The sequence below is a fragment of the Pavona decussata genome, unplaced genomic scaffold (assembly GCF_977016875.1).
Source record: "Pavona decussata unplaced genomic scaffold, jaPavDecu1.1 SCAFFOLD_48, whole genome shotgun sequence".
NCBI lineage: Eukaryota > Metazoa > Cnidaria > Anthozoa > Scleractinia > Agariciidae > Pavona > Pavona decussata.
The window spans coordinates 5938850-5958796 of record NW_028145470.1 but is presented as its reverse complement, the minus strand read 5'-3'; the positions used below and the strand labels follow the sequence as shown (position 1 = coordinate 5958796).

The 19947-nt window shown below is 37.2% G+C and overlaps 3 protein-coding genes across 3 annotated transcripts; 1 reads left to right on the top strand and 2 right to left on the bottom strand.

Annotated features, from left to right (window-relative positions):
- Positions 1 to 750: 750 nt before the first annotated feature.
- On the bottom strand, positions 751 to 5364 carry LOC146482000 (xaa-Arg dipeptidase-like). Its single transcript, XM_085108109.1, has 2 exons — positions 4481 to 5364; positions 751 to 3288 (listed from the first exon to the last, which is right to left on the bottom strand). Exons 1-2 carry the CDS (start codon positions 5252 to 5254, stop codon positions 2869 to 2871), a joined length of 1194 nt encoding a protein of 397 aa, XP_084964235.1. The 5' UTR covers positions 5255 to 5364; the 3' UTR covers positions 751 to 2868.
- Positions 5365 to 5444: 80 nt separating this feature from the next.
- On the top strand, positions 5445 to 14903 carry LOC146481999 (uncharacterized). Its single transcript, XM_085108100.1, has 3 exons — positions 5445 to 6108; positions 10835 to 11560; positions 12493 to 14903. The coding sequence occupies exons 1-3, from the start codon at positions 5604 to 5606 to the stop codon at positions 12762 to 12764; spliced, it is 1503 nt and encodes a 500-aa protein (XP_084964226.1). The 5' UTR covers positions 5445 to 5603; the 3' UTR covers positions 12765 to 14903.
- LOC146481998 (dynein axonemal assembly factor 19-like) lies at positions 13418 to 19229 on the bottom strand. The gene is made up of 2 exons (XM_085108122.1): positions 18982 to 19229; positions 13418 to 16604 (listed from the first exon to the last, which is right to left on the bottom strand). Exons 1-2 carry the CDS (start codon positions 19175 to 19177, stop codon positions 16105 to 16107), a joined length of 696 nt encoding a protein of 231 aa, XP_084964248.1. The 5' UTR covers positions 19178 to 19229; the 3' UTR covers positions 13418 to 16104.
- Between the last annotated feature and the right edge of the window lie 718 nt (positions 19230 to 19947).

Below are 19947 nucleotides of genomic sequence, written 5' to 3'. Positions count from 1 at the left end.
TCTCTTCTTTGCACTTGTGGAAATGTTTATAATAAATAAATACTAAAACAAATTGAATAAAATTCCTCATATTTTGTTTTAAATGATCTTTATCCTTTTCAAAATACACCATGAATTTTCTTGTTTGAAAAATCAAATCCTTACACTTCACTTTTCAGTTTTCCTGAATATGGAAGCTAGTGGTCAAAATAAGCTATGTCGAAATTGCACTCATTAAAAACTGCCTTTTTTCTAAGTTTTAACCTTGGTTCATAATGCCCTGCACTGATAATGGTTGGGTCACTAGCAAAAAAAGTGCTCCACGGGGCCGAGCCTCTGTATGCAATATTATTGATAGTTGCAATTAAAAAGAGGTAAGTCAAGTGAGGCTGGTGCTCTGGACAAATATCCCGATGTCCTTTTGTGTATAATACTACCACACAGTAATGTTAAGAGTTGAGAACTCCAAAACTCAGAGCAAATTATTTCAACATTCGTATATTTCATTAGAATCACTTGAACTTCATCGGCGATGTGAATAATCAGCGGGTGAAGTCCTTCGACTTCATTCTCACGTATAGTCAAATGATCTCATCCACTGATTATTCACATCGCTGATGAATTAAGTTCATTTGACAAGTGATTCAAACGAAATATACAAATGTTGAAATATTTTGCTCTGAGCTTCTCATTAATGTCTTTACCAGAGCAAGAAAATAACATTTTCGGGAATACTACTTGCCAATAGAGCCTTGTACATTAGGATAAAACTGTGGCTAACAACACTCTATTTTATTTTCCTTTATTCCAACAAATTCATAAATATATAAAATATAATTGTTGTTCTGCCTTTCTATAACATGAAAACTCTGAACTTCAAAATGTAGCTAACTGCATTCTTCACTGCCATCAATCGTAATTGAAGAGCTTCTTACAAAACAGCGTATATCGCTTTGTAGGTGAAATTAGGTGAAAGTAGGCAGGATCTTGATAATTCTTTACATACAGACTTGTTTTGACATGAAGGATGTGGTTCTGTGATTTTTCACTTTTTGTTTGTTTCTTTGTTTGTCTGTATATTATTGTTTCTTGCAGCAACTCGATTTTTTGGCGCCGTTTTTCTTAAAAACGAAGCAAAAAACAGTGAAAAAAAAAATCACAGAATGACATTCTTCATGATTGTTTCAACAGTAATTCTGTCAAACCTTTCAGTCTCTAGCAGCACTGCAATGAGAAATACCTATTCTATAAGACTCTATAAGCCCTATGGTTTTTCCTAAGGCTTCCTCACCACCTTCTCTACAATCTATTGCCTTCCGCCTGTATTTTGTTTTTGTAACATGTGTGAAGGGTAATCAATAGAATGAGAATTTATTTATACACGTAAGCAATATTTATTCAGGTGGGTATAATTCAGCTTATGCTGGTTCAAAATGCAAAATAAATTTATTAAAATACAAAAGGCCTTACATGTTGAACTACTGAGCCCGGTTGTTTGAAAGCCAATTAACGCTTATCCCCGATTAAAACTTAGCTGAGGTTTTCATTTCACTTATTTAAAATGTCTTGGATAGCAAATTTTAAGCTAAAGGCAAAGAAAAGGCCAAGTCAAAACTGATGGACAAAAATCTTTTTGAAAAATCTTCATTGGTTAGTAATTAAACTCAAATTTTTTATCAAAGTTCAGGTTAATCTTGGATTAGCTAAATTGGACTTCGAACAACTGGGCCCTGGTTGCTACATTCAAATCCAAATATACTGGCTACAGAAATGAAGCCCGAGACCCTTCTTAACCCTTTACCCCTAATATGGTAGAACAAATTCTCCTCTCTTGCCTCCATACTTTTCTTAAAAGTACAGAGGAGAAGTTATTAAAATATGAAGAAAATTCACCTTGGGTGATCATATCCTTAATTCTCATTGGCTGACGTTTCGATGCCTCCGTGTAAATTATCAGACGTGACTGAATTTTACAAATCGAGTGAACTAGTAACATTGTTAGTTTTAGCCATAAGTAGATTTTTTTTCAATATTGTAAGCACATTGAGGTTCGGCAAAATGGGCATCAAAAAACTACAAATTAAATTAAATATTACAACACTGGTACCCCAAGCTCTATGAGAGGTATAGGCTGTGACCTTTGCTGAGTATTGTAATTTGAGTGTCACGGCGACCATTGCGTAACAGCGAAATTATAAGGATTTGTGTGGGAAAAAAACATTCCTACTTCAATTTAAAAATATCAACAAATTTTCAATAAAAATATTCCTACCTGAACTCTGCTCTATACATGGTTATTTAGAGAGAAAAGCAATGAAACTAAACCTCACTGAAATCACGCTAAATTACTCCATAAACCACATAGAAGATAAAACAACAGACAGGGGAGTTCAGGTAGGGATATTTTTATTGAAAACTCGTTGGCATTTTCAAATTGAAGTAGGAATTGTTTTTTCCCATACAAAGCCTTATAATTTTGCCGCTACGCAATGGTTACCATGACACTCAAATAGGCCATTTCCGAGTTGCTGTGAACCTCACTATGAAAGCGAGGCTAAGTGCAAAACTTTTCATATGAAAATTAGTTTTGTTTACATATGAATGAAAACTAATTTTCATAACAACAACTCTGCACTTAGCTTCGCTTTTATAATGAGGTTCAAAGCAACTCGGAAATGGTCTATTACAACACTCACGCAAAGGTCACAGCCTGTATCTCTCAAAGAACTTGGGGTACCTGTGATTACAAGAAGAAATTTGATGTTGATCACTGTTAAAGGGTTAAATTTCATTTCCAAAGGGATGATTCTTTTCTAAGGTTTTCTTTCTAATGAGTCCATCATTTCCACTGCCATTACCACATTTAATTTGACAAAAATATGAAATGTCTTATGCATCTTGAACAGCTCTATCAAATTCTTCTTTCACTTGAGTCAGCAAAGACGAATCTCCAAGAACTTCAATAGCCGTGAAGCACAGAGCTTTAGCGGCCAGGATTGTCTGATCATGGGCGTGCTGCGTGCACGACGCTTCTCTGAAGGGGTGAGAGTGGTATGGCACGGAGCTAATGCAGTACAGTGGATGTAACCCTGGAACAACCATTGATACATTACCCATGTCGGTGGATCCATCCACAATACTCTTTTGCTCATCTACAGATGGGAACACCATCCCCATTTGTTCAGCGTACTTTTGATACAAAGCTGCGAGAATACTATTGGAGAGCATCCCTGCATGCGGGTGGGGCTCCCACTGGATATCTGCAGTACAGTCTGTAGCCTTTGCTGCTGCCTCAAAGCAGTCATGTACCTAACACACATTACTTTAGTAATTGAATCATTTGCAATTAAGGTGGCCTGATACTATTTATTTGGATATTAGAGGCGACTGTTGTCAATTCAAATTTTGACAGCTCAGCTGCATTCAATTGCCGAGATATTTTAGACGCGGAAAAAGGAATGCTTCAAGTTTTTCAAAAGGATACTTTTATTGAGATCAATACAAATTTACAAAAATTTTCAGCAATTTTCTCAAACACAGTTTTCAAAGAAAATGAAAACAGTTGCCCCTTACGCAAATAAATAGTATTGGGCCACCTTAGGTATGCATTATAACAAACAAAATATCTGATACTAATGATACAATATAATAATGACAATCACAAGTTACAATTATTAATTACTTTCCTCTAATAAAATGATATAATAATAATAACGCAATAATAATAATAATGAAAGCTGTATGTACAGTGAACATGTTAAACAAAGTCTGCTTGAAGTCACTCGTTAATATGCCTTTAATGCATGATATAGTTAACAATGCATACATTCAATGCAAGACAAATTAAGATCCATACCCCCAACATGGAAGGATTTTTCCCTTTGCAATATCAACCCCGCAGATTATCCATTCCAAGGGGTTTTCACAATATTCCCCTATCTCCTCCCCCCCAACCTGGCACTCCCTTCCTGGAGTGACTGTCAGGGAAAAAAACCAATGGGTATTACAAAAGCCTGCACATCACCATAGTGATGGCCAACTAACAAGGAGAAAATGGATAAGGGGGTTAGTCTCTAAAGGAACTGCGTCGGTGGGGAGTAGAAACAACTGATTGGTTTACCGACCGAGTTGATAACTTAGAAATTGGCCACCATAAAGAGACTTGCGTGCTGATGTTTGGAGCATTAGCCTTTCGTCTGACAGGCTAACAAAGGGCTACTGCTTGAAAGGTCTGCACCCAAATCTCTTTATAGTGGCCAATGTGCAGTTCCAGAAAAAAAAAACATACCCACCCCATGGAAGGTCATCAGAAATTCCTAGGGGGAGGGGGGGGGGGTCTTAAAAGCTAAAATTTTAGAAGCAAAGTATGAAGCTAAACTGGGGGAGGGGGTGCATGTTAACCTTTTCTCCTATAAGTAGGCAACTGAAAATCCAAAATAGCCAGCTGCTGGCACTTTAAGAGAACCCTGTTAGCAATCGACAGACCATGTGGAAAGATTACCTTAGACTTCAGAACAGCAGACTCGTTGTTCTTGACAGTTCGTGCCCAAAACTCCAGCTTGGACTGCTCAGGAACTAGAACAGGCTCTACTCCACCATCGCTTATGATCCCATGGACTCGCCAGGTGGGTTTCATATATTGACGCAACATACTTATAGAGCTATACGCCATGACAGCTGCATCAAGTGAATTGCGACCATCCAATGGAAATGCACCATTATCAACTGAGTCCCGTCTGTATGTAACTTCAACCATTTCAAGTGCTTGGCTCACATAATATGCTACGTTAAAGGGGGCTGGGTGCAACATCATACAAAAATCAACATCTTCAAAGCAACCATTGTCAATCATCTGAACTTTGCCACCACCCCCTTCCTCAGCAGGGGTTCCCATAGCAACGACCCTGGCCTTTAACCCTTCTTCAATGGCGCATTTTATCCCCAATGCTACAGCAACTCCCGCAATGGCGATTAGATTATGACCACATCCGTGACCAACTACGGGTAATGCATCGTATTCGCACAGCACAGCGAATGTTGGTCCGGCATTTTCGTCTCCGAACACCGCTCGGAAAGCAGTCGGCAAAGTGTAGTGCTTTGTCACGACAAATCCTTCTTCCACAAAATAGTCACTCAGAATGCCGTGAGCGAAATGTTCTTCGTAAGCTAACTCGGGTTTCTCCCAAATCTTCAAACTAATCTTTTGAAGTTCTTTCGCTTTACTGTCTATTTTTGGCGATACAGCCGAAATGAGTGCTTCTAATTGACCAGCCATTTTTAACACAGATAACAGATTAACCTATATTGAACCTGGAAGATATCGAGATTCGATTCAGTAGAATATCCCCCATTTTGTTTTTGCTCTTTTTTCCCTTCAATATACGACAACGCATGCGCAATTACGGTACTTTTCGTCAATACCGCGTTACCCTTTTCAGACCCGGGCTCTGGGAACGAAATATTGAACTGACGAGGAATTTGTTGGTTCGATCGAGGGCGTCCATGTTATTGTGTACTTTGGTTGAAGAAACTATTTTAAACCTTGATCAAGCTGTAGACAAAAACAACCATTAAGTCCCGATTGAGACGTTTCCTTGAGAAAGCCAAATAAGTGCGTACGCAACATGCGTTCGAAGGGCTTCCATCGAGTCTTTCAACTGAGCATTTTAGTGGTTTTGTCGTGTTGCGTTTCCGCCGTCGATGATCGGGAAGAGTACCAATGTCCTTACAATATTCACGTGAAGAAAGGAGAGATTATAAAAGCAAGAGAGTCTAGAGACAATGGAGCAACGTTTTTGTCGCATGCTACTGTTTCCAACGCTAAGGAATGTTACAGATTGTGTTGCGAGCGAGAACATTGTGATTTGGCGCAAATGCAGTACAAGAACTCGACCTCTTCCGATGGATTCTACATTAAAGCTAAAGTAGAGAAAATTTGCTACATGTTCTATTGTGGTATCCCGAGCAAGTGTCGCTTTGGAGAACATGATCACTACGCTACGATATCTTATGAAAGACCAGATGAGAAATTATTGAATTTGGATAGAAATCAGTACGAGATTCCGCCGAAGAAGGTCAATAAACCGGAGTGGAATGAGAAGTCTCAATACAGACCTTCGGAACCCGAAGGTAAGAAAATGCAAATGAATTTGCGGTAGATTTTTCGTTTGTTTTACTAAATTTACCAAACGTTATTATACCTTGACTTGACTTGAAGTGAAGGTTAGTGAAAGGAAATTGGATGAAGTTCATAAAATCCGTATAAAACGAGCGTGAAAAATTCATCTTATCGATTCAAGTAAGTTTATGTTTTGTACAAACATTTCGTAGTAACCTCTAAGCCAAGATGGAGTTTTGCTAAAAGGGGAAGTTTGTTATTTTGCCTTCAAAAGATTTCCCACTAAAGTACATTCATACTTCCTCGTTCCAAAAATGATAATGCCCCTCAGCTTGTCAAAGTGATATCATGTTACTGGGGTATCAAGTAAAATAACCTTGTGAAAAATTGTTACCGTCGTATTTTTGAATGCGACTTCGTTACCGTGGTGAGGAATATCGTGATCGTGTTAGTCAAGTCAGACTTGTATACTCTATATTACAGAAAATTAAAAAAAATTCTTCTTCTACAGTGTTAACCATAACATGTAATTAACAATCTTATTTAATACCGAGTGCTGTGGATGATGTATTGTCAACAAGGCTTAAAGTGCTGGGTTAGTTATAATCGTCCCACGTCCAACAAGCAATAGGATTGGGGTTTATTTATTGAAAACAACAAAGAAATTTTGGTAGATTTTCCTGGGTTCATTTCGTTAGAAAGACCTAGCACCAGTTGTTCAAAGAGCGGATAACTTTATGCGGCAGATAAATTACTATCCAGTGGCTAAAATGCATGAGTTGGAGTGCATTTTAATTTCGCTCACAGGATACCAATTTAGATGTTGGAAAAAGATATCTGCTATTTGAACAACTGAGGCCAGAAGGTTATTTAATAATAATAGGCCTTATCACGGTTTTCAACGCCATTTTGACGAGTAGGCAAACAGGCCTGAAATAACAGTGTTTGTATGGAAATCCGATGTCAAATAATTTTCATAAAACATCGCTTCTGAAAAATTCATGAATTGGAAACTTTTGGCATTAGGAAAAGGATTTTAAGAAAAAAATTGGAGGGATGCAGCAGTGCCAGAAAGCGTCCAGTTGGGTTTTGAACTTTCCATACATTTCCCTGTATTTTTTTCCCGTGAACTATTTTTAGAAGTAGTTCACGGCTGGTTCGCTATACAGACAAATGTATGGAAAATTCAAAACACAACTGATCGCTTTCTGGCACAGCTACATCCCTCCAATTTTTTCTCTTAAAATCCTTTTCCTAGTGCCAAAAGTTTCCAATTCATGAATTTTTCAGAAGCGATGTTTTATGAAAATTATTTGACATCGGATTTCCATACAAACATTGTTATTTCAAGCCTGTTTGCCTATTAGCAGCTATTTCTTGGGTATGGTGTAATAATTATATATATTTTTTGCCCAATATTGCATGTAATTTTTACAGTTTCTGATAGTACATGTACTTACAACATTAACGACATTGAGCAGAAAGGAAGCTCTCTTGGGCTTATCGAGGAGACCCCCTGTCAATTTACAACAAAAGTAGCTTTTGATGACATGGACGATAAAGGCTCTGAGGAATGAGGTTTTACCTAGACAATAATTATGATATAGGCACTAATGATGCATGCAAATTATGTATAATTTATTCTAATTCTTCTCCCACAATGAATCTTCTTAATTTACACTAAGAAGAAAAAAATTGATTGGCTAGCTCTTATCTCATTTGTTGTTAGACTACTATGGATGTCTACCCCTTTCGTGGCAATGCCAGTGAATTTTCATATTTGTTTTACTCGATGGCTTATGCAGACACTTACTTAAACAAGTGTTATGATCATGGATTTGATCATTTTTCCAAAAAAAAATATCCATTAACGTCCCAGGAAGTGTATTTTGCACAAACTGATATGTTAAACATCCAATTATGAATTTGTTTATTTGATAAATATTAAGGATGGTGCCTACTTTTGTCACTGCGCATACGCTCTTTGTATTTAGAATAATTATTATTCTAAAAAGCAGTAAAATACAAAGCAATGTATGGCATTTTGGCATTTGCTTAATTATCTCTAAAAAATGCGTGGTTACCCCCAGTTTTCTATTTGGATTCAAATAGCCCTTGCTAAGATGGCAAGACAATGGCTGATATCCCATTGAAAAATAAGCCAATCAAAACCGTGGCATTGTGTTATTCAATGATCCAGATGGTCAGATATCTAGATTATTACAAATTTAATTCACGCAAGGTTTTTAGTATTAGGCATTTTTGTGTCTACGGCTTCTAGAGAAGCGTAGACACTATGTCATCGGGTTGAGTGAAAGAGTGAAAGAGTGTAAGAGTGTAAATGCCACAGGAATCCCAAATGGAATCCTATCGAAAGCCGACGCTAATCCTCGACTGACCGAGATCTAAGCGATTGTACTTCCGGATCAGGACAATGGCGACAATACGGTAAATGATGTTTTCCGATGTTGATTTGCTTTTTACAAATAGTTTACAGTCAACCCAGGTCACGCGTGAACAGTATTTCCAAGAAAGAAATGAACATTCCAATTTCTCTTTGTAATGTCCGACGTGTGAATGGAATGTTGGACATTTCGCCGGAAATCGTTCTGAAAAAGACGCATTAACTGAAAAAAAGATTCAAAATATTTGGGAAACAATTGTTATTCTTGAAATATTCAATTTTGCAATGTAAAGAAAAATTCATAGCTTTATACCGTCAATAAGCTAGGGAAATTTGTACGGGAACTCTGAAATCTCGTTTGCGATTTTCAAAACTGACATGTAAATTTCAAAACTCCGTTCAAATTTCAAAAATATCGTTCACGCGTGACCTGGGTTGACTGTAAGTGATGATTTGAACCAGAATTCTGTAACTTCTGTAATTTTCATCGCAAACGTACCCGAATTTACTGCGAGTGATCGCTTTGAACAAACACGGAGTGTCTTCAAATTTTACATGCGTGTTTGCACGCACGCAAAAAAAACTGAAAGTTTTTTGCCTCTAATAACAAATGCATCGTTTATTTCAATAAAATGTTTTGTTGGAAAAGCTTTTTGTTGATTTTTGTGTCTTTGTCAATTCATATATGCGTTTGAGAAGCGACAGATGCTAGATGCGCAATCAAGGACAATTTGCTTAAGCGGGTTGAAATTTGATATGCCAAAGGTCTTCATCAACAGGCCGTGAATTTTCGGCAATTTTTGCGTTCAAGTGTGTTTTTCGGCAAATGATTAATAGGTAACCATGTTATTTTACGTCAGAAAACATTTGTTTTTAACCGCTCTAGGAAAAAGTTAATTTATGCGAAAACTATGGAAACACGACAGGAGTCAAAGAATGATACTTGCCATTCATAAGTTCAGGATAGATTAATTAATAGTTTCTGTTGCATTTTATACCTTTGCTTTCAGTACTTTATGTTTAGAACTCTGCTGCATTGCTTTCAGTACAAAGTTGTGGTTCACGTTGTAAGATTATATAATATATTGTTTATGTTAGAATAAAGTTACAGTTCTCTTCAAACAAAATGTTTGTGGTAAACAATACCAGCTTAATCTCTTCTCCCCAGTATTCTGTGCAACATTTTTCAATCATTTTTTTATCTCTATCCTATTTCCACTCCTCCCTCTTCGTTTTCTTTTCAGTCTTATTTCCCTTTTCTTCAATTCTTTTATATCACATTTCTACACCAGTGCTGCAGTAGACACATGCAGTCTGAGACTGCCTATTTTTAAAGCTGACGAATTTTGTACCGTAGATAAATAAAGATTATCATATCATATCATGTCATATCAGAGAGAGAACATTAATTTTCAAGTTATGTTTTATTGAACTATATATTTATTTAACTCGATATTTTTAATTATGCTTTTTAATTGATTCTTTCAAGTGAATTTAATAATGCAGCAATTTTTAATCTTAACATGTGTCCCCTGGATATTCTGGTATCTTAGGCAAATCAAATTTAAGTGGTTTCTGTTTCCTTAGTTCTACCAACTACCAACTAAAAGCCAACATTTCCAAATTCAAATTTGATTTGGTTTATTGTCAAGCACTTTATCATGATAATAAATAATAAAGTTCTTTATTGATTCCAAAAACAAACGTTTCGAATAGCAGCTAAAAAAGACACATCTTACATGATAAAACCTTATGGAGAATCTATGAAAATTAAATATAGTTGAAAAGACATATATCGAACTCTGGCTCTTGAGCTTGTGCAAGCACTTCCCATATTATCGACATAATTTAATTTAAATAAATTATTTTACTTTTTAATTTACTTTGCATTAAGTGCATGTGTTAATTTCAATGTCAACCAAGACCTGAATCTAATGATTTGCCATAAAGCAAATATGCAACTTGATGGATGCACAGTCTTAGATGAAATTAATGCTAGTTGAGTAGTCAAAAATATGTTACAAAAAATTATTCCACAGCTAAGCCTCTCCTCGCTACCTTCCCCTGAGGGGCATCCCTCGTGGGGCCAGGAGCGATGAGAGGCAGCTTTATTGACAGGCTACATTTTTGTCAGGTAATGACGCGACAAGTCAAACTTGCCACACAAGTTCAACACCATAACGTCTGCTTCAAGTTGCAGCACAAGTTCAACCTGTTAAATTTCTGACCTGTCAAACTCAATTAGCTTTAAATTCAACATACACTGTAGTAGAAGTGGATATACACTGTATGAACTAGACCTAATGTAAATCTTTTGTCATTATCTTGAAAAGGGGATGATGAAGAGGAAGAAGATTTAGGATCACACTCATACAAGCCTTCACTGAGACAGCAAACTAAAGAAGTTGAAGAGCATAAAGATTTGCACAGTTCTTGGCAAACAAATCCTGAAGAACGTGATCCAGACTACATGAAGAAAGCAAAGGAATTTGGAAAAGCAATATACCACAGCAAGAGTACAAAACAATCAACCGCGACAAAAGATTCCAAAGACTATGAACAACCTGTTTACCAGGGGGTTGTTACGAAGAAGCTTGAAAAACCAGCACAACATGTGGATGTTAAACCTAAGGGACCTGTGATAGCAGTAGAAAAAGTTAAAGAGGAACATAAGAAGTTGCAGCGTCCTACACAAGGAAATGATGATGATGATGATGATGATGATGATGATGATGATGACAACGCTGAACTGGAGAGGAAGCTTGAAGAACTTACACCACCGTCAAAGAAACCTCAGCATGTGCTGGCCACACCACCTACAACGTTTCATCACTGGAGAGAATTTGTTGACAACAACCCAAACTTTCCTTATACAATTCCTGTAAACCACAAGAAACCTACACCAAAACCGACAACAGAGAAGGCTCGTGAAGAACCAACAACAGAGCGTCGTACTACAGAGAAAACAACGACAAGGAAGGTGGTGAAAACAGAAGCACAGACAACAGAAAAGACCACAACAAAGGAGAAGGCAAGGCCTCAAGGAGACAAGTCACATGGTTTGTGTCTTTTAAATAATTTTTTTATTATTATTTTTATTTCCCTTTGTCTCAGATTATGGTAATGAATACTGCATATTTAAAGCCGCCGACACACCTGGCGATTTTATACACCGATTGCCATGATCGGCAAAAATTGCCAAGTGTGCCTTGTACAGCAATTGCGATTTTCATCGATCTCCGCGATCAGCGTATAAAATCGCCGAGATCTGGCATGTCAGATATTGGTGATTAAATTCACCAGCATTCGCCAAGTGTGCCCGTTCCTGCGATTTTCTACGCTCATCACTGCAAATCACCAGTAAAGTCAACCCATCAGGTTGGGCAATTTTATCACAGTGACTTTTCTAAACTGTCACATGGCGGCGATCGGCAAAAAAAAATCACCAAGTGTGTCCGCATTAATCAGGGGTGAAAATCACATGCGATTTTCGCTGGCAATCAAATTCGCTAAATTGGTGTGGAAATTTTAAATGAAAAAAACATTAAACCACAACAAATACATGTGTACAGTTTTACAAATGATACGTAACTCCCAGAATTATTTATAGGCAGTTTTAAAATGTAACCGTTAAAGAGCAGATTGGTTGAAAGTCATCTATGGGAATTCTGTTTTTAAAGGTACCCTCAAATGGCAATTTTTTTTTTTTTTTTTTTTCATTTCCTTTTTGCCTTCCAAAGCCAAGCACTCCAAATGCTCCAAACAATTTTCAAAATTTAATCTTAATTCAAAAGTACAAATAAAAAAAATTATGAAATCTTTCAAAAGGTTAGGGACCATGACCCCAAACTATTCAGTGAAAGCTCAATCTCAGTGAGGGAAATGGCTAAAAAATCTAAGTAGTGTAGAATGCAGCATAGATTAGTCCACTTGATAAGCGTTTGTAGCTTTCTTGTTATTTAAGCAACATTATGTTTTGCCGTTGTTTTAGGTGAAGTTGTACATACAAAGCCACCATCAAAGCCTGCAATGATTGATTTTCCATTACCAAACAAGAATGTTTCAGATGTTGTTGTCATAGAAACACACCGACTGAAGATTATCGAGAACAAGGCTGTCCTTCCACTTGCTATCTTCCTCGTGTTAGCCATTCTTCTTTTGTTTGTTGTTGCCCTACGACTCAGAATTGTGAAGAGCAAATTGAAAAGACGGCCATTTGCTACTGACGATGCAGATTACTTAATCAATGGAATGTACTTGTAACAGACAGTAATTTCAGTAAGAATTAATCATTGTATTAGTAAATTATTTGACTTTTGAGTAGAGTAGTGTTAGACTTTATTTTAAGAGGATAGCACGTAAGAGTAACTAATTAAAAATTACTGACGAACTTGTGGTCCTCTATCAGTTTCCACTATTAGACAACACTGGCACCGGTGCAATTATTTGAAAGTTATTTGGTCACTTAAAAAGAAACAATGATTTGTCAGGTAGACACCAGTGTATGAATACTGGTTTAATGAAAAACTTCAAAGAAAAATTAAAAACTAATGTTGTCCGACATTTCGGTGTTACTTCCATCATTATCGAGGCAAAGTGTGGATGTTGTACAATGATGGGAGACTGGGGGATAGCATAGTGTGACGTCAATACAGGATTGTTACTTTCATGGTTTCTCTATTCCTCAGTTGTTTCATTGAGACCTTTCAACATTCCCAGACATAATTTAATCCACGTTTCTTCCTTTGCACATGGAAAACAACTGAGGAAGAGAGAAACAACTAAACTAGAAATCCTGTATTGACATCACAACCCTACTATCTCCAGTCTCCCCTCTTGCACGGTATGGCATCCCAACCGGAAGTGACATTCGACGTTTTTATACATCTAAAAATTGATAGGGCAATATTTTCCTAATTTTCATGTGAGAACCTGAAGATTTGATCAAGCAAAAAAGAATATTCTGTCACATACACTTTAATACAGTGGAAGGCATTTGGTTTGGTACCAACTAAGCTCATGTATGCCTTCTACTTTAATTTCCATATTTTGTCAGCTAGTCTAAAACTTGTCCCAAAAAGCCCTGAAGAATGTTGTCACTAGACTGCTTTCTGAAGCTGAAAGTTCAACATCTACAGTCTCGTTGTCAAAGTGTAAGCACAGCAAGGAATTATTTATGTAAAAACTACTTTCCAACATGCCTTGAAACACAGATCCCAAAGGATATCAATAGCTACTAGTAATAACCATTAATTTTTTAAGGGGAAGTTGATATCTTTTGTACAGCGTCATTAGCAAAATAATTGGAAATACTGATTAATCATAACATAAACTACACATATCCAATATAAATTATTTTGTCCAATTTATGCTTTGAGCACAGACTTAGTTGTATTAAGGGAAACACTTGGTTAAGGTGTCAAAATGTTAGAGTTAAAGGTGTGTAATGAAATGTAGTTTGTATTTTTTCGAGATGCTTTACTTGGTTCCATCTTGTGTAACACAGCATTTAATGACAGTATAGATTCACAATTATTAATTTTTTATGACAGTGTCAATGTAGAAATTCCATGCACCAGTTTCCATGGATAATTTTCTTTATAGTATTAATTGGGAGAATTTCTTCAAGTATCAAGGGAATTGCTTTGTAACATGACTAGTTCATTCATTATGTGTACACCTCAGTACACCATCACACAGTGATATTACAAGAAGGAATGAGCTACAATTTTTATGCATGTCATGGCTAGGTTAAGGGAGGAAATGCTCGGCAGAAGACAATAGAATTAGAATTCTGTCATTTATTTATAATTTACCATAAATCATGATTCAGTCAAGTGTTCACAGTCCCCCTATTTGTCTGTGGGATTTTCAAGACTGGTACGCTTCGGTCAAACTGTCGCCTGGTTTGTAACAGCAAGCACAACCTAGTGAGAGTGTCTAAACTACTGAGGGGGGGAGGTAGTAGGGGAGAGAAAGGCAGCAAAAATTTTGCCTGCCCCTCCTCTCCCACACAATCTACCCTGACTAGGGGCCCCCTTGGTAGCTTAGACACTCTCCCCAGGTTGCAGTCTCCCAGTACAAACTGTGAAGAGTCTAATGACTCAGTAATTTAACTATTTACATAGTGAAAATTCACTGCAACTTGCTTACAAGTATAGAGATCTCACTATAATTGGGGGTAATTCATTCAGAAGTTATTTCTTGTAGCTAATGTGTGTCCAAAACAGTGAGCTGCTTTGAAGCTGTGTCAATGATAAATTTTATGAATGTGTGCCAAACAATGTGATCACATGAGTAGGCATTTGCGTGTGATATTTTTTACCCACAATACAATAATGTAAATTAATTCTGTCCTCTAATCAGCATAAAGTGAATAAAACATTGCAACAAGGTATAAAATTAGCAGTCATTTTTATTTGCCTCAACCTACTTACATGATTGTACAACATACCCCGATGCCTAGACAATTAGCAGTGAAGATTTAGCTACCGAATGCATTTGAAAACATTACTAGGAACTTGATGTTAGAGAATGCCAAAAATAAGGATTTGTATGGCTCGACTGCAGTCATGTCTGACCTTGCAAATTCTGATTCTTTGGGCATTTCAGATAGCTATGTACTCAGTAATGCTATTATTAAGAAAACAACTCCACGTGAATCTAAAAGGCATAAGGGGTACAATGTACATGCTATGTTGTACATAGATAAAGTCTGCGCTGAGAACCCATGCCTTTGTGAATTAAATGACTTGTATGATACAGTGGTATCCCACTTTAAGGACACCCCCTTAATACAGACAGTTGTCACTGTTTCTCCCAACAAAAAGCTCAACATATAGTTTCTCTTACAATAGCGCACTAAAAACGGACAGCGGTTAAAACAGACAACATACTCTTTTCTGTGGCCCAAGTGACAGTTACTGACACACAAAGTTAACCTCATTTTACAGGCGCTGGTCATCAGCGCACTGTATAAATTGTCTAATGATCAGTCTGCCTGGCTGAACCACAAAGTGAAAAATAATGTCAGTTTGAACTCATACTTAAGCAGGGTTGTCAACCTCACACGTCAACAAGTATGGGGAATATGACTTCCCTAGCCAGCAATAACAAAGCACCTTACAGAGGCGTCAGTGGGGGGGGGGGGGGGGGGGGACGTACATTAAACAGTACCATAAGCAACACTACACACGACAAATAGCAAACTTCGTCAATTATCCAGGAGATTACAGATGTTGAAATATGGTCAGAAATCCGGCTCAAAATCTGGAGATTACAGACATAAATCTGGAGACCGGGAGATATGGTTCAAAATCTGGAGACTCCCGGATTATCCGGGAGAGTTAACAGCCCTGCTTAAGACACTGAATTTCAGGCATTAAACCTCATTCTGTTGTTTTTTTCATTTTTTTTTTAATTAAGTTAGAGTTAAAAGAGTTAGAGTTTGTATTGATAAAGCATGTGTCCGTGACGTTTAGTCTGAAACCCCACTAAATACAGACACTCAGATAATATGGATACTTTTACATGTCCCTTTGGCATCCACATTAATCAGGTTCAACTGCAATGCTACAAATTAATCAACCTGAGTGATCCTTCGTCAACTGGAGGATACCACACCATAAATTGTTCTCAGTTCCTGAAACATCTCCATATCGCTTTCCTCATTATCTTCACTTTCACTGGCTATGGTTCCTTCAAGTCTTTTTATAAGCTTTGAAGTAACATTCCTTTCTTCCTCACCAAGGAATTTCAGAGAAAGATCAAATCTGCTTGTTTTGGAGAGTTGTTTGAGAATATTAAAAACCTCCATTGCATCTTTATCCTCCAAACAGTTATGCAAAATGAAGAGAAATTCTCCCAAAAATCCCATGCTTATTTCTGCCTTGAAAATTCTCCCAAGTTCCTGGCTGCCAAGTTTCAGTAAAAGTTGGTATTTTTGTACATCTGTTTTACACTGGCGTCTCCAGACTTTGGTAAACTCGTGAGCAGTTTGAGGAGTTTTTGAAAGAACAGGAAAAGGTTGATCAGAGTTTACTAACAATGTCTGTGATGTCCCTTGAGCATGAGGATTCCAGGGTTGTTTGCGAGAATTTTCACCTGTTAAAAGAACAAAAGAAGATGTCAGACTTGGGACAAAATCAAAATTGAATGCTTTAATTAGTGGACGGGGGGGTGGGGGGGGGGAAGGCAACCCAAATAACAGCTGCATAAGACACTAGTTGAAATGATTCTAATACAGTCAAACCTGTATTAAGCTGTCGCCCTCAGGGAATGGCTAAGTGACCATTTAATATAGGTTGACCACTTCATAAAGGTTGAAAAAGAATACAGGTTTCAGAAAATGTGTGAGGTTAATAGTTATATGGAACTACATTTATTACAAGACAACAAATCTATATGTCACAGTACAGAGCAATAATTATTTGGATTTCAAGGTTAATTTCACTTAGTATAGTTTTCATTCTTTTCAACCAGGTCCAGTACTCAATAATAATTTTGATTACAATAATAATTATTATTATTTGATGGAAAAGTTTTTCTCACCAGTTAGACTAAATAAAGAAAGAGTTATTTGTTGTCTAGAGCAAATTAAGGACGGTGCCTACTAATACCAAAGTATTTTTGTGCGGTTTATGACTATGCGGGAAAAGCAGATCTTAGCAAGGGCTATTGGAATCCAAAAAGAAAATTGAGGGTAACCGTGCATTTTTCAGAGAAAATTAAGCAACAATATCTTTAAAAAAAGCCAAAATATAAAGCAATGTATGGGATTTTTTCCTAAATTGAAGCTTAGTTATCTCTGAAAAATGCATGGTTACCCCCAAATTTTTTTTTAGATACCAAAAGCATTTGGTAAGTTCTACTTTCTCTGTATAGTTTTAAACCGCGCAAAAATATTCCTGTATTAGCAGGCACCACCCATAGGAAACCCGAGTATCTCGCGATGCGCAGAACATATGCGCAGTGACAATAGTAGGCACCGTCCTTAAGATAGTAAGCTCTCATTCAAGTGAATGTTCGGTTTTACCAATGGAGTTGATAAGTAAAGGTAATTTGGCCACCGTAAAGAGATTTGAATGCTGACATTTCAAGTGTTAGCCCTTCGTCAGAGTGGCATTAGATTCTAACCAAGAGCTAACTGTTGAAACATCAGCACTCAAATCTCTTCACAGTGAACAAATAGACCCTTCTCTAAAATGGCAGCCGAAAATTCAAATAAGTTAAAATTAAAAACGTATATCAGCACTAGAAAGAACACTTTTACTTTAGTAATCCTGCAAAGTTTCAGCATATCAGGTGTAATATCAGCCGAGAAAATGTAAGTTGAAAAATAAAAAACTTACAAACATTTGTATGACTGAGGGTATGACGTATAACCCCAGTCATACAAATGTCTGTGAATTTGTCAAATTTCATCTTACATTTAAGCTGATATAACACCTAATATGCTGGAACTTTGCAAGAATACTAAAGTAAAGGTGCTCTTTCCAGTGCTGGTATCAGTTTTTCATTCAGTTCAATTTTAACTCATTCAAATCTGTTGCCGCCATTTTGGAGAAGGGTGAAGTCGATCTATTTCCTTTTCAACTCTGTTGATAAACCAAACATTCATTTCCACTCCCCACCAACACAGCACCACAGTTTCTTTAGAAACTAACCCACTTATTTTATTCATATAGAGGGGTTCATGGTCTTCCAACATTTCTTTTGTTACAGCTGTGAACTTTCTGCATGTCTGATCAAGAGACTTTTACATTATCCATGCATGTGTTGCATCTTGCACTTCTGGTAATGTTGATATTGTTGGCCAGCTACTTAGTGCCAGTGAAACACAGTCAAACCTCCGCTAAGAGATACCTCCCATAGGTGGACACCTCTTGTAAGCGAACACTTGATCATGTTCTCAGCTAAATACAAACACCACATTTCTAACCTCCCATAAGCGGACACTTATTCTGGTCCCAAGGGTATCCGCTTACAGGTAGTTGGACTGTATTTATTTAGTGAACTGGTGATTACAAATTCAGCCAACATACATCTTAGGTGGACACCTAAGGGCCTGCTGTATTTAACAGCCCGAAGGTGTCCACCCTAAAATTTGCAAACAAGACAAACAATGCATGCACGTAGTTTGTACATGAAACAGATACAATTTTTAGACATAGAAATAGAAATAGAAATGAAGAACTGAGGGTTTTGCTTTTAGTCAAACCCCCAAAATTATGCAACAAAATCTTTCACCCCAAAAAAGTCACCACACAATTTTAAACCAAAATATTCCTCAGATCACTAATTTTGAACACAAAAGGGGCCTTACCCCCCCCCCCCCCCCCCACCGAAAAAAAGTAGGTTTTTACTGTGCCGTCCACCCTCAATTTCAAATAGCACTTATCATTATTCTGTATTTTAAGACTCTTTTCTATTTCCACTTTTCAGTTGATTTTAAAAGTGTTTAAGCTTAACTGCAGCTAACCTGTGATATCTTTTCTTTCCAAAGGCTTCAAATGCGCCGCGCTGACAATGTCCCGAAACTCCTCGTAACTGGCAACCCGCTGTTCAACAGCTCGAAATTTAGCGCTGTTTTCGCGATCATACTTCGCGTCCGCTTCAACAGCTAAAGCAAGCTCCTTTTCAAGTTTACGGAAATCAATTCCTTCGTCGTCATTCATTGTTTTTAACCCAACAAAGACCACAGCAACGGATGACAACAACTGACTCACATCTTCGAACAGCAAATCAGAGGAGCAGAGACTGGGACTCAATTTGAAAAACTCGTTACCAGTGTGCCCCTGCCAGCGCGCTTTCGTTGTGTCGTTCACCGCGGCAGCCAATCCATCCAACGGAGACGTCGTTTGTTATTGGAGTGAGGACCAAAGATTTTCTCCAGTCACAACAAGGTCAAATTCTCGGTAACTAACAGAGGGGGCACCAGGAAACATCCACATTGAGAACATTAAACGTGTCGATACTTTCATGATCATCATCATCATCATCATCATCATCATCATCATCATCATCAGTCGAGTCGCTTTCCACCATACAACATATGGACACAGATTTTGTATACTTATGATTAGATTTTGTACTTTTCAGAGATATGGATCAAGTGGTAGAGCGAGGGTCAGGAAATTTTTTATGTTGTTATGATCTTGTGATGTAAATACTCCGATGCTATTTCAATTACTTGTAATATTGTAGTATGTAAAACAGTTACTGATTTTATGGTGATAATGATGGTAGTCTTGTATTTTTATCTTTTTCTCTTTGGTATGGCCCCATAAGCTTTCTAGTTTTAATTTCTACCTTGGATAAAAGAAGTTTATTGAATTGAATTGAATTGAATCATTATCTTTATTTATACAGAAGCCATGTCAGACATGAAATGTCAACACTAAACACAGATGAAACAACAGTGGATCACTTTCAGGTTGACTGTGTC

Excerpts from the sequence above, each read along its gene's own strand:
- LOC146482000 (XM_085108109.1), bottom strand. The coding sequence starts at position 5,254 with ATGGCTGGTCAATTAGAAGCACTCATTTCGGCTGTATCGCCAAAAATA. Across the intron at positions 3,289-4,480 it reads CTGCTGTTCTGAAGTCTAAG|GTACATGACTGCTTTGAGGC; the intron begins GTAATCTTTCCA and ends AATGTGTGTTAG.
- LOC146481999 (XM_085108100.1), top strand. The coding sequence starts at position 5,604 with ATGCGTTCGAAGGGCTTCCATCGAGTCTTTCAACTGAGCATTTTAGTG. Across the intron at positions 6,109-10,834 it reads CAGACCTTCGGAACCCGAAG|GGGATGATGAAGAGGAAGAA; the intron begins GTAAGAAAATGC and ends TATCTTGAAAAG. Across the intron at positions 11,561-12,492 it reads TCAAGGAGACAAGTCACATG|GTGAAGTTGTACATACAAAG; the intron begins GTTTGTGTCTTT and ends CCGTTGTTTTAG.
- LOC146481998 (XM_085108122.1), bottom strand. The coding sequence starts at position 19,177 with ATGAATGACGACGAAGGAATTGATTTCCGTAAACTTGAAAAGGAGCTT. Across the intron at positions 16,605-18,981 it reads GGAAAGAAAAGATATCACAG|GTGAAAATTCTCGCAAACAA; the intron begins GTTAGCTGCAGT and ends TTCTTTTAACAG.